At 36.2% G+C, this 13,627-nt stretch overlaps 1 protein-coding gene across 5 annotated transcripts in view; it reads right to left on the bottom strand.

Annotated features, from left to right (window-relative positions):
• PCNX4 (pecanex 4) overlaps window positions 1-13,627 on the bottom strand; it is a 39,020-nt gene that overhangs the window by 10,291 nt on the left and 15,102 nt on the right. For all 5 annotated transcript variants that reach the window (XM_015071832.3, XM_053224510.1, XM_053224509.1 and 2 more), the window contains 5 exons: window positions 9,058-9,237; window positions 8,460-8,974; window positions 8,121-8,221; window positions 7,877-7,999; window positions 2,179-2,539 (listed from right to left, as the gene is read on the bottom strand). In XM_015071832.3, the coding sequence (XP_014927318.1) occupies window positions 2,179-2,539; window positions 7,877-7,999; window positions 8,121-8,221; window positions 8,460-8,974; window positions 9,058-9,237 (1,280 nt within the window). The remainder of the gene's footprint in view (window positions 1-2,178; window positions 2,540-7,876; window positions 8,000-8,120; window positions 8,222-8,459; window positions 8,975-9,057; window positions 9,238-13,627) is intronic.

Raw genomic sequence — 13,627 nt, 5'->3', positions numbered from 1 at the left:
TATAACTTTTCTTGATTTTGTTCTGCAGCCTTTTGCTGTAATAAACCTTAGCTGTGAATACAAATATACACTGAGCTCTGTGAGTCTCTTAGTAAATCATCAAACCTTAGTAACCTTTGGAACCCCCAGAACACATGTGCAAGAGTTTCTCCACAATTAGAATCTAATTAGAACTATGGAATCTAAAACTGAATCTCTAGGCCATAGGATATGTGTATCTTTACTTTACTACAGACTATTAGTTTACCCTTCAAGGTGGTTGTATGAATTTATATTCCCTTCCAGCAAATTCCAGAAAATTCCTGTTCCTCATACCCCAGCCAGTACTTGGTAATGTCTAACTTTTATATTTCTGCCAATCAGATGTGTGTGAAATGTTACCGCATTCTTTACCACTGCCCCCCAGCCCCACCAGGAATACTTTATGACACACTCTTGGCTGAATGTAACTGATTTGATAATAAAGTATAATTTCTACCTTACTGCTAAGTTATTTATTACTTCAAATGTGAGTCAAGCCTCAGGTATTTTTTAAAGTGGCATAGTATTATATAATAAACATTAATTCAAACTGGATGAAAAGATTAAAAATGTAGAATACTTCCTATGAAAAAGAAAAAAATGATTATTCATTAAAAAATTTGTACTACATGGGGCTCCTGGGTGGCTCAGTCGGTTAAGCATCCGACTTCAGCTCTGGTAATGATCTCACAGTTTATGGGTTTGAGCCCTGCGTTGGGCTCTGTGCTGACAGCTCGGAGCCTGCAGCCTGTTTCAGATTCTGTGTCTCTCTCTGCTGTGTCTTCCCTGCTCGTGCTGTCTCTCTCTGTCTCTCAAAAATAAGTAACGTTAACAAATTTTTTTAATAAAAAAAATGTATACTACAAAGTTTTTCCTAAATTAGTTCACATATTTTATTTAAAAATTTTTTTAATGTTTATTTTTGAGAGAGAGAAAGACAGACCGTGAGAGGGGGGAGGTGCAGAGAGAGAGGGAGACACAGAATCCCAAGCAGGTTCTAGGCTCTGAGCTGTCAGCACAGAGCCCAATGTGGGGCTCAAACTCATGAACTGTGAGATTATGACCTGAGCCAAAGTCGGACGTTTAACTGACTGAGCCACCTAGACGCCACACCTCACATATTTTAGATAACAAATAATTAGGAAATTCAATCCAAGTAAGCATTTCATTAAAATTCTAATTTGAGGAGTGCCTGGGTGGCTCAGTTGGTTAAGCGTCTGACTCTTGATTTTGGCTCAGGTAATAATCTCACGGTTTGAATTCAAGCCCAGCATCGGGCTCTGCACTGACAGTGTGGAGCCTGCCTGGGATTCTCTCTCTGCCCCTCCCCAACTCAGGTGCATGCTCTCAAAAATAAATAAATACACTAAAAAAAAATTCTGATTTGAAATTAACCTTCTGCCTAGAACCAGTTTGCCAAGATGTCACTAGATATTTCTAAACCAAGTTTCAAGGGCTAAGGTAAATAATGGTAGGAGATAACACACCTCTGGCATCAGCTTGTACTTTATCTAAAACCAACCTCAAGAAGTGCAATATAGTTGAATTTTTAGTGTACAATGAAAGCATTAACTCATAAAATTAGTTTATCCTCATCAAAAATATTTTTTCTTGCTGATATTTGCAAAGTATTTCATTTTGGGAGGCTACTGATCATTGGCCATAGCTTTTGTCATCTTGCCCTGTAACCTCATCAGACTGCTTACATTGTTATACAATCACTAATAAGGTATGAACAAACTCCCTTAAACCCTTCAATCTGATATTACATAAAGCTAGTTTTTAATCTTTATGGATCTAAGCCATTGCATTTGCTTGATGTGAACTCACTATAGATTCATGGAAGTTCTGGTAGATAAGGTTTTTTCATGTTTCAGTGGTAGGACCATAACCTGATTTTATCCAAGAAAATGTTTTAAAAAAACTGTCAAATCACCTTGATGAAATTTTCCCTTATTATTCTTATTTTGTGACTTTATTTACACTTCAAAATAAGAAGCAAGATATACACTTCTATTTCATATTTAGTCCTTCTGCCATATATCATAGTATTAGAATCTATATAATGGTTGGATCAAAAGACTTTTTCTGTATATTCATTTTTTTGTACTTTAAATACATTGGTGAAGATTTTGTGAGCACAGCCCATTTACTTACCTAAACTTCCAGCTGCCATTGCAGACTGCAGTGCAGTGGTCAAATGTGGGACCATCTGGTAGTAGTATACTGTATCTGCACACATGCAGGCTGTGGTGCCCACTGCTCCTGGCCAACTCTGAACAGGTCGGGGAAAGCCCACCAAGAACAGAGGAAGGGTGAAGAGGGGGAGTAATGGAGAGGAGAGTAGTGTAGAAAAAACTATGAAGACCAGCACAAATGGAGAGAAGACAATGTTGAGTATACATAAAGTGGTGGTTGACTTCCGACGTTTTTTCTCAGTCCACGATGCAAAAAGTACAGTCACGGCAAACTGCAGTTTAGAGATGAACTGAATCAGACGATCACGCATGATACCAACCTGCAGAGATGGAAAAATGATTTTTTTATTCTTAAAGACTTCATGAATTTTCAAGGTCATGTAAGAAAAACTGTATGATTTTATTATTGCTGCAATATTTTTGAGGAAATAGGTCTTGTATGAGATACTTGTTATAATTTTCTCCAACCTCACAAGTAATAAGTGAGTCTACATTTATTTATTTTTAATTAATTAATTACTTCTCTTTGAGAGAGAGAGAACATGTGTGAATGGGGTAGGGCAGAGAGAGAGGGAGACAGAGAATTCCAAGCAGGTTCCGCACCATCATCACACATCCTGATGCAGGGCTAGAACCCAGGAACCACAAGATCGTGATCTGAGCCAAAATCAAGAGTCAGTCACTGAAAGGACTGAGCTACCCAGGTGCCCCATGAGTCTACATTTTTAAAAGTTTGGGCTCTCGGGGTGCCTGGGTGGCTCAGTCAGTTAAGTCTCTGACTCTTGATTTCGGCTCAGGTCATGATCTCATAGTTTGTGGGATCAAGTGAGCCCTTCATTGGGCTCTATGCTGACAGCATGGAGGCTGCTTGGGATTCTCTCTCTCCTTCTCTGTCTGCCACTCCCCTGCTCACACATGTGCGTGCTCTTTCTCACTCAAAATAAATAAATAAACTTAAAAAAAAGAGAGAGAAAAAATAAAAGTTTGGGCTCTCCATAAAAAATTAATACTAAAGAGAACCAATAGAGTGCTAGCTAGATTTTTTTTTTTAACGTTTATTTATTTTTGAGACAGAGAGAGACAGAGCATGAATGGGGGAGGGGCAGAGAGAGAGGGAGACACAGAATCCGAAACAGGCTCCAGGCTCTGAGCTGTCAGCACAGAGCCCAACGCAGGGCTCGAACTCACGGACCGCAAGATCATGACCTGAGCCGAAGTCAGCCGCTTAACTGACTGAGCCCCCCAGGCACCCCTTGATCTTAAGGTTGACTAAGTTTTGCATTACATGCTTGTTAAGTCATGAGAACCAGAAGTGGTAAATAATTAAGCAACTATCCTTAATTTATCATTATTTTAGAGAGTATTTTATAGATTAAGAAACAGAAGTCGTAACTTAAGACAAACCTTAATAGATTGAAATCATACCAAGTATGTTCATACAAACCATGCAAAGTATGTTCTTTAACTAAAACAGAATGAAGTCAACAACAGAAATAAATAAATAATTTAAAAATCTTGAAATTAAAAGACACATCACTGGGGCACCTGGCTTGCTCAGTTGGTAGAGGATGCAACTCTTTTTCTTTTTTTTTTAATTTACATCCAAATTAGTTAGCATATAGTGCAACAATGATTTCAGGAGTAGATTCCTTAGTGCCCGTAGAGCATGCAACTCTTGATCTTGGGGTTGTAAATTCAAGTCCCACATTGGGTGCAGAGATTACTTAAAAATAAAATCTTAAAAAAAATTAGAAGACATATTGCTAAATAGCCAATGGGTCAAAGAAGACATCACACAAAAAAATGAGAAAACATTTTGAGATGAATGAAATAAAAACACAATATGCCAAAACTTGTGATACAGCTAAAACAGTATTCAGAGGGAAATTTATAGCTAGCTTTAAGTGCCTATGTTAGCAGAAGAAACATCTTAAATCAATAACCTACTCTTCTACCTTAGAAACTAGAAAACAAAGAGCAAACTAATCCTCAAGTAAGCAGAAGGAAGTTAATAATAAAGATTATTAGGGGCGCCTGGGTGGCTCAGCTGGTTAAGCATCTGACTTCAGCTCAGGTCATGATCTCACAGCTCGTGAGTTCGAGCCCCACATCAGGTTCTGTGCTGACAGCTCTGAGTCTGCAGCCAGCTTTGGATTCTGTGTCTCCATTTCTCTCTCTGCCCCTCCCCTGCTCACGCTCTGTCTCTCAAAAATAAACATTAAAAAAAAATTTTAATAATAAAGAATAACAAAAATTAGTAAAATAGAGACTATTTTAAAAAATCGAGAAAATCAATGAGACCAAAAGCTGGTTTTTAGAGATCAACAAAACTGACGAACCTTTAGCTATACTGACCAAGAATAAAATAGAGAAGACTCAAACTACTAAAATCAGGAATGAAAGAGATAATTTTACCACCAATCTTACAGAAAAAAATTAGAAGGATTATAAGAGAATACTATGAACTGTATGCTGATAAATTTGATCACTTAGATGAAACTGACAAGTTCCTAGGAAAACATAAAGCAACTCAAGAAGAAATAGAAAAACTGAATAGACCTGTAACAAGAAATTGAATTTGTAACTTAAGAGCTACCCACAGAGAAAAACTGTCTCAGATAGCTTCCATATTACAAAATACCACATACTACAAAATATTTAAGATACATATCAAATATGATCAAACATTTAAGAATAACTAGTATGAAATTCCTAACTCATTCTATGAGGTCAGTGTTATTTTGATATCTAAACCAAAGACATGACAAGAAAAGACAGCTACAGATAACATATAAATATTAACCACACAAAAATACTAGCTAACAAATCCTGCAACATATAGGCAGGATTATACATCACAACAAATGGGATTTATTCCTGGAATGCAAGATTGGTTTAACAACCAGAAGTCAACTTATTATACCATGTTAACAGATTAAAGGACAAAAATCACATGACCATTTCAATAGACACAGAAAATGTATCAGACAAAATCCAATACCCTTCAGGATAAAAAGATTAACCAGAAATAGAAGGGAGCTGTCAACCTGAAAAAGAGCATCTACAATAGCTGATATCATGTCTAATGGTAAAAGAATGACATCAACTTAATAGAGAAAGATGGAATATGCTTTCCTCATAAGATGTCCACTCTTGTATTCAACATTATACTGGAGGTTCTGGACAGGGCAATTAGGTAAGAAAAAGAGATGAAAGATATTTAGATTGGAAAATAAGTAAAAAATACCTCTACTATGAACACCTGGTTGGCTTAGTCCGTTAAGCATCTGACATCAGCTGAGGTCATGATCCCATGGTTTGTGAGTTGGAGCCCTGTGTCAGGCTCTGCACTGTCAGTGCACAGCCTCCTGGGATTCTCTCTCCCTCTCTCTCGGCCCCTCTCCCACTCTCTCTCAAAATAAATACATAAAAAACCTTAAAAAAAATTCTACCATATCTAATTTGCAGATGACATGATCTTATATACAGAATGTCTTAAGAATCCACTAAAAATCTATCAGAACTAATAGAAGTGAGGTTTTAGGACACAAAATCAGTATTAAAAAAAAATCAAGGGGTGCCTGGGTGGCTCAGTCAGTTAGGCGTCCGACTTTGGCTGAAGTCATGATCTTGTAATTTGTGGATTTGAGCCCCGCCACAGGCTCGGTGAGGACAGCTTAGAGCCTGGAGCCTGCTTTGGAATCCTGTGCTCCCTCTCTCTCTGCCCTTCCCCAGCTCACGCTCTGTCTCCGTCTCTCACTCTCTCAAAAATAAATAAACATTAAAAAAAAAAATCAATTGTATTCTATACTCTAGTAATGAATTAAAAAAAACAAAAAATGAAGAAAACAATTCCATTTATAATATCATCAAAAAATATATACTTAGGAAAATTTTAATAAAACCTGTAAGACTTGCAACACTGAAAACTACAAAACATTTTTGAAAGAAAGAAGATCCTGAGGGGCGCCTAGGTGGCTCAGTCGGTTAAGAACCTGACTTCCGCTCAGGTCATGATCTCACAGCTTCTGAGTTCTGGCCCTGCTTTGGACTCTGTCCTGACAGGTCAGAGCCTGGAGCTTGCTTCAGATTCTGTGTCTCCCTCTCTCTCTGCCCCTCCCGTACTCATGCTTTGTCTCTTTCTGTCTCTCAAAAATAAATAAATGTTAAAAATTTTTTTAAAAAACTATGAAAACATGCCATGTTGATGGATGGGAAGAATAAATATTGTTAAGGTGGCAATACTCCCCAAACTGATCTACAGATTTGAGGTAATCTCCATCAAAGTTTCAGATGCCTTCTTGCAAAAACTGAAAAGCTGAAACTAATATTTACATGGTAATACAAGGGAACTGGAAGAATCAAAACAATCTCTAAAAGAACAAAGTTAGAGGACTCACTTTTCTCAATTTCAAAACCTACTACAAAATATAGTAATAAAGACGGTATAGGACTGGCATAAGGATAGACATACATGAATGGAAAAGAATTGAAGAGTCCAGAAATAACACATTTGTCATTTGATTTTTGACCAGGATGCCAAGAAAAATCATTGAGGGAAGAATAGCTTTTTCAATAAATGGTGCTGGGATAATTGTATACCATATACAAAAGAATGGATTTGGAACTCCACCTCATATCATACACAAAAATAAACGCAAAGTAGATCATAGACTGAACTGTAGCAGCTAAAACTGTAAAACTCTTAGAAGAAAACACAGTAAATATTTATGATTTGGAAACAGGCAGCAGTGTTTATTAGATGTGACCCGAACAATACAAGTGACAAAAGAAAAAAGAGATAAATTGAAATTCAGCAAAATTTAAAACTTTCTTGCTTCAAAGAATATTATCAAGAAAAAGAAAGCCTACAAGATGGGAAAAAATTTTCATTTATCATATATAGTCAAGGAACTTGTATCCAGAATACATTAAAAAAATACTCTTAAGCTCAACAATAAGGGCAATCCACAGACAGCGGACAAAGAATCTGAATAGACATTTCTCCAAAAAATACACACAAATGGCTGATAAATTTATGAAAAGATGTGTCATTAGCATTCAGAGAAATGCAAATGAAAATTACAATGAGATAGCATGTCACACCCATCAGAATGATTATAATGAAAGAGTCAGATAATAACAAGCGTTAGCACGTATGTAGAGAAATTAGAATCTTCATACGTTGTTGGTAGAAATGTAAAATAGTGCAACCACTTTGGAAAAATGTTTGGCAGTACCTTGAATTGTTAAACATAGACTTACTATGAACTGAAATTCCAGTCCTAGGCAGATATAGTGAAGAGAAATTAAAACATACGTCCAAAAACACATGTACAAAAATGTGTACACAAATGTTCACAGCAGTATTCATAATAGTCAGAAAGTGGAAACAACCTAAAAATCCATGATCTGATAAATAAATCAACCATAGATACAGAAAGTATATTAATGGTTGCTGGCACTGGAGTGAGGTTAGGACAGGGAATGGGGGAATGACATTAATGTGCATGAGGTTTCTTTTTGGGATGTTGAAAATGGTCTAAATTAGACTATGGTGATGGCTGTAAAATTCTGTCTACTACTGAACTGTTTAAGTGGGTGATTTTATGGTATATGAAATAGATCTCAATAAAGCTATTGAAACGTATCCTTACCAGTAAGAGTCTGATACCTGTATCCAGGCTTCTGTTCCACCACACATCTGTACTGGAGATTAATAAGTGCACTGTTGATATGATGACTGTCTCCAATAAAGCATTTTCTGTATTCTGCCACACCTACAGCACAAAAATTATCCACTTTATTAGGCAGAATTGGATAATTTAAGTAAACTGTTAGAATAAACAAAATCACAAGCTTAGCAATAGGAAAATACTATTAAGTGCTTATTAGGATTACCATTCTAAAAGCTCTTGTGAACCCAATGGAGACAGACACAGAGTGGAGCTCTTGTAAGGAACTGTCCAATGAAAGAAATGCTATCATAGCAAAAGGCGACACTAGGACAAACAAAAAAAGACATTATTTAATTAAGGCAAAGTAACCTCTTCTACCACATTTTATTTTAGCTGATATGTGTTCTTCTATGAGCACATTTAAGCAATTAACTGAAAAAACTAATAAACAAACCAAAACATAAAAGAATGAACGCCCGTATGTTGTATATTACAAAAATATGGGAATATTTTTGTACACTTCCTAGCTAAAACACAAAATTAGTAGATTTTATCTTCTTACCTAGATTTAGCAAAATCCGTCTGATAACACCAATCTTCATAAGCCTTCTTTGCTTCTCTAAGAATAAAGTCACAGTTTGCACATTCTTTGGATAGAAAGGGTTTTGGAAAATTCCAAAGATACAGACACTCTGAATTTCTCTAAGTAGCCACAGTATTATAAGCAATATCATCAAAATATAGCCAACAATAGCCTGAGGACTGTTTTTGGAAATCTGTGGGAAACCAGCAAAATGATGCAGCAAACTAGTTTCTATGAGAGCCAAGACTAATATAATAATATAGAAAAGGCATTCCTTCCAAGTAAACTGTTTTTCTGACCCATTGGGTAAAGCCTTAGATTTGGTTCCAACTCTGTGTCCAGTCGCACTGTGTTTGAAGAAAAAACCCATGTCACTTAGGTTAAGACTCAGTAAGAACCCAAGCGCAGTCATGAAAAGAACCACACCAACAGTGCTGGGAATGAAATATGATGTTACCGCTGTTCCAGCAGAAATGATGAACATTATTAATAACCTGCAGAGAAAAAAAGAAAGATTTGATTGAAAAGAAAAATTATACTTTAAGTTACACAGAACCTTAATATTTAAAATAATTACCGTAAATGGGTTGACATAGATGAGCCTCCAAGGCCAAACTCTAAAATCTGCTCCATTGCCCATAAGAAAAGGGCATCAGGTGGGGGCAGAGTCCCGAGTGCCCACAGAAAGGGTAAAAATATAAACAAGATGTGTAAAATCTGATTCGTTTGTTCTAGAGCTGGTATGTTTACCATAAACCTATAAGAAAAGGGAACATTTAAATCATACAAAATAATATAGAGAGAGGATCTTCCCAGGAAAAATAAAACACATGCAACCCACTCCCCCAAAACAAAGGAACACTTACAAAAAGATCCTAGTCCCAAACTGCAAAATATCAACATTTGTAAATTGTGACCATTGTCCTTCTCCCATAGCAGCCACTACCCCTACTCAATTGTGTACAAGATTAGCACTTAGAAAATATGTGGATTCCAATGTGGAAAGAAGTAATTAAAAGCAGTTTACTGAATAATTGAATTCAGGGATTTGTAAAACTGAACTGAGTCCAGAGCAAAAATATTTCTCCTGTAATTGTCTAACCTACATTGGCTAAAATTCTACCAATGATTGTTGAGAGTTTAAAATTTTCTAATTTAAAATTGTACGTTAACTCTAGGAAAGCCAAAGCCTTACTGATGTTCATAACGTTAGTAGCTAGCAAAGAGAGCTCTTTTCTTTTTCCTACTCTCCCAGTACTGTCTTACCCCCAGGTCCCAGAACTTGAAGTCAGTAGAATCAATATCAGAAGTTGGCAACATTAGGCTATGAACGTGTCTCTGTGGATTGGTGTGGGAACTTAACTAGCATTTATAATATTGTTTTTATTTTATAGAGAATACAAACTTGTAAAATACAATTTCATAAACTAGAGATGATTTCTATAAAGTGGAGAAATTTGTTCTTCGTACAGCATTTACCAGTTAAAAATTAGATGGCTTTGAATGACTTAACAAAAACTCAAAGCACAGAAGCATAAACACTATCAAAATATAACTAATTTTTTTGAAATAAGGCTGACCATACTTTGTCCAGAAACCAATAATGTCCTAGTACTTACAGTGTTCAAAAGATAACTTATAAAAAACTAAATGTCAAAACTCACAGCATAATTGTACTTGAATACCTGAGCTGCTAGGAATCAAAGTCAAGGAGAAAGGCACCTTCTGTAATAATTATCCACTTAAGCATATGTTAACAGCCCAGAAGCAAATGTATAGCAACTATGGATATAATAATGACATAATGTGTTTGCTCCGAAGCTATCAAGACTATGTCAGCTAATGCACTGTCTCATAATGTATGTCCTTCAAATTTTATAAGCAGAGAATTAATGAATACAAGGTTAACAATATGATGCTAAATTAGAGGACAATACTTTTTGTAGTGTAGTTTTAAAATGTATTTCATTCTGGGAAGAAAATACTCAAGTGACAAAAAGGAAAATCAAACCACACATAATAAACCACAGGAAGGTCAAGGAAAACATGCAGATCTGTAGCTATTTTTCTTGTTAAAGACAACATTTCTCTTCCTAATATATTCAAGTATAGTATAATTTGTGTAAAAATAATGTATACTCAAGAAATATTTTACCCAAGTTTGATTTAACCTCCCTGAATCTTTTTGTTCTTAATAAGCAATGACATAGACATTTTATTTATATACAAGAATACCATACATAAATATAAGCATTCGTATTTTGAGCAACCACACATCATGATCACTTTCCTGTATGACTCAGACCCAAATAATGATTATTGTGGTCAAGTCTTTCATATGGAAAGTATGTTTAAATTCTATTTCTGATAATGTAATAGGAATCTTCTAGGGCAAAATATCTAAGACCTCAAGAAAAAAAAAAAACTTTGACTCTAACAGTTATAAAAATATTTCAAATTCTGTACACTATATCCACGTCCAGAAAAAAGATGTTTATAGTGACTAAGATGAAATAAATATGCATCATATGTTCAAACAATTCCTGAGAGTCTATGAACTATAAGCACTGTAGATTTAATACCAGTCTTTGATGAAAATGTACAGAAAAAGTAAATTATTAATACACAGTGTACTGGGTAGAATAAAGAATGGGGAAAGAGAAAATATTATACTGTGAGGCTTGTCTCTTCAACTTTTACATTCTCTGAAATAAAATTAAGAAACAATTTGATATATCTGACAACTGTTCAAATTTGAACAGTGCACACATTTCATACATTTTTATCTGCAGTATCATATCTACTGTATAAAGATCATCTTCTTTATTAGTTTGTTAATCAGAAGTTAAAAATTTCTAAGTCAAGTGAGAGGTAATTTTTCTGCACAAATATGTCATCTTCTTCTATATGAACAGATTTGGGCCTGCTTTTGTCTTTTCCTTTTAATTGAAAAAAACAAAAACCTGTTTGTAATGATCAAACCGTAAACATTAAAACTGTACATTAAATCCAACTACAATGTACTAAAAACATTTATGTCCTTTCATTCAGAAATGAGTAATGCAGAAATTCAAGGTAATCAAATTATAAATTAACTGAGATTTAAAAAAGAAATTAAAGAACCTGGAGCATCAATTTAAATGCAAAGATGCATTATAGCAGGTATATAATTTCTGATTTCAGAAATAGCACAGTGAGACAGTAACTCAAGAATCTATATTGTGAAAATAATCTTATAAACCTCCATCTTTAAAAAGGGGTCAAATATATACATACACATGTAAACTTAATTTTATTCCTAACTTTTCAAAACCAAGTATTTAACTGTAACATATTTTACAGCTAATAAATTGTAATGGTACTAATAGAGCAATTATAGATGAATTTCCCATAAACTAATTTTTCCCTTACATATTTGATTGGATGAAGAAAAAGGATATTATAGTGTCCTCTGGTCCACAAATGTAGCACAATGAGAAGAGATTAAGATTTAAGGAATAGCAATTGGATACCTAAGAATAGGTCAGTTTCAGTATACAAAATAGCTAAATATTTTTAAATGTCTTATTTCAGGCTTCCATAACAAATACCGCAGACCAGGTAGCTTAAATAACAGAAATTTATTTCTTATAGTTCTAGAGACAGGAAAATCAGTGCCATTATGGTTGGGTTATAGTGAGAACACTCTTCCTGCCTTGCAGACAGCCAACTTCTCACTGCATCCTCACATGGTGGAAGGAGAGAGATCAAGCTCTCTGGTCTCTCTTCTTATAAGGGCACCAATCCCATAAGAATAGGACTACCCTGATGACCTGATTACCTCCCAAAGACCCCATCTCTAAATACCATCACAGGGGCGCCTGGGTGGTGCAGTCGGTTAAGCGTCCCACTTCAGCCAGGTCACGATCTCGCGGTCCGTGAGTTCGAGCCCCGCGTCAGGCTCTGGGCTGATGGCTCGGAGCCTGGAGCCTGTTTCCGATTCTGTGTCTCCCTCTCTCTCTGCCCCTCCCCCGTTCATGCTCTGTCTCTCTCTGTCCCAAAAATAAATAAAAAACGTTGAAAAAAAAATTTTAAATACCATCACATTGGGAGTTAGGGCATCAACATACAAATTTTGAGGGGGCAGAAACATTCAGTCCTTAACATTCTAAGCCAGTCTCCCAAATTCATGTTCTTCTTACATGCAAAACACATTCATTCCATCCCAACAGGTCCAAAAGTCTTAAAAAAATTCCAGCATCAATTCTACAGGCTAAAGTCCAAAGTTTCATCTAACTACCATCTAAAGCAGATATGGGTGAGACTCAAGTACACTCCATCCTGAGGCAAAATCCCTCTCCAGCTGTGAACCTGTGAAATCAGACAAGCTATGTACTTCCAAAATAAAACAGTGGGACAGCCCCAGAATGGACATTCTTTTTTTTTTTTAAATGTTTATTTATTTTTGAGAGAGAGAGAGAGAGAGAGAGAAATAGAGCACGAGCAGGGAAGGGGCAGAGAGAGAGGGAGACACAAAATCTGAAGCAGGCTCAAGGCTCCAAGTGGCTGTCAGCACAGAGCCCAACACAGGGCTGGAACCCACAGACCGCGAGATCATGACCTGAGCTGAAGTCAGCCCCTTAACCGACTGAGCCACGCAGGTGACCTCAGAATGAACATTCTTATTCCAGAAGGGAGAAATAGGAAAGAAGGAAGGGGTGACAGGTTCCAAAGAAGTCCAAAACCTAGCAAGGCAAATTCCATTAGACCTTAAGGCTGAGGAAGAATCTTCTTGGTTCCATATTTTGCCCTCTAGGCCCCCAGGGTTGCCATCATTACCCAAACAGCTCTAGGTGTGGGTCCCACCCCCAACGCTTTGCAGGGCAAGTACTAGACCCAAGGCTTCCAGCTTCTAGTTTGTTGAAACCAAGGAAGTAGCCCTGACAATCTCTGAATCACTTTTGGGGTCATTTTTCCCCTCTTCTTAAAGACCTGTCAAATCTAAGAAGTCTAACAGCCTTAGTTCATTTCATCTGGTCTCTGACTGCTTTAGTTCAAACTGGCCGTATTTCTGGTCATATAACCCCTTGAACTCTTTAGTGTTAGTCCAGTCACACTCTTGGTGCTCACTTCAGAACATGCTTTCTCATTTTTTTTGCAATATGGCT

Source organism: Acinonyx jubatus, chromosome B3 (assembly GCF_027475565.1).
Source record: "Acinonyx jubatus isolate Ajub_Pintada_27869175 chromosome B3, VMU_Ajub_asm_v1.0, whole genome shotgun sequence".
NCBI lineage: Eukaryota > Metazoa > Chordata > Mammalia > Carnivora > Felidae > Acinonyx > Acinonyx jubatus.
This window is presented reverse-complemented; position numbering and strand designations above follow the sequence as displayed.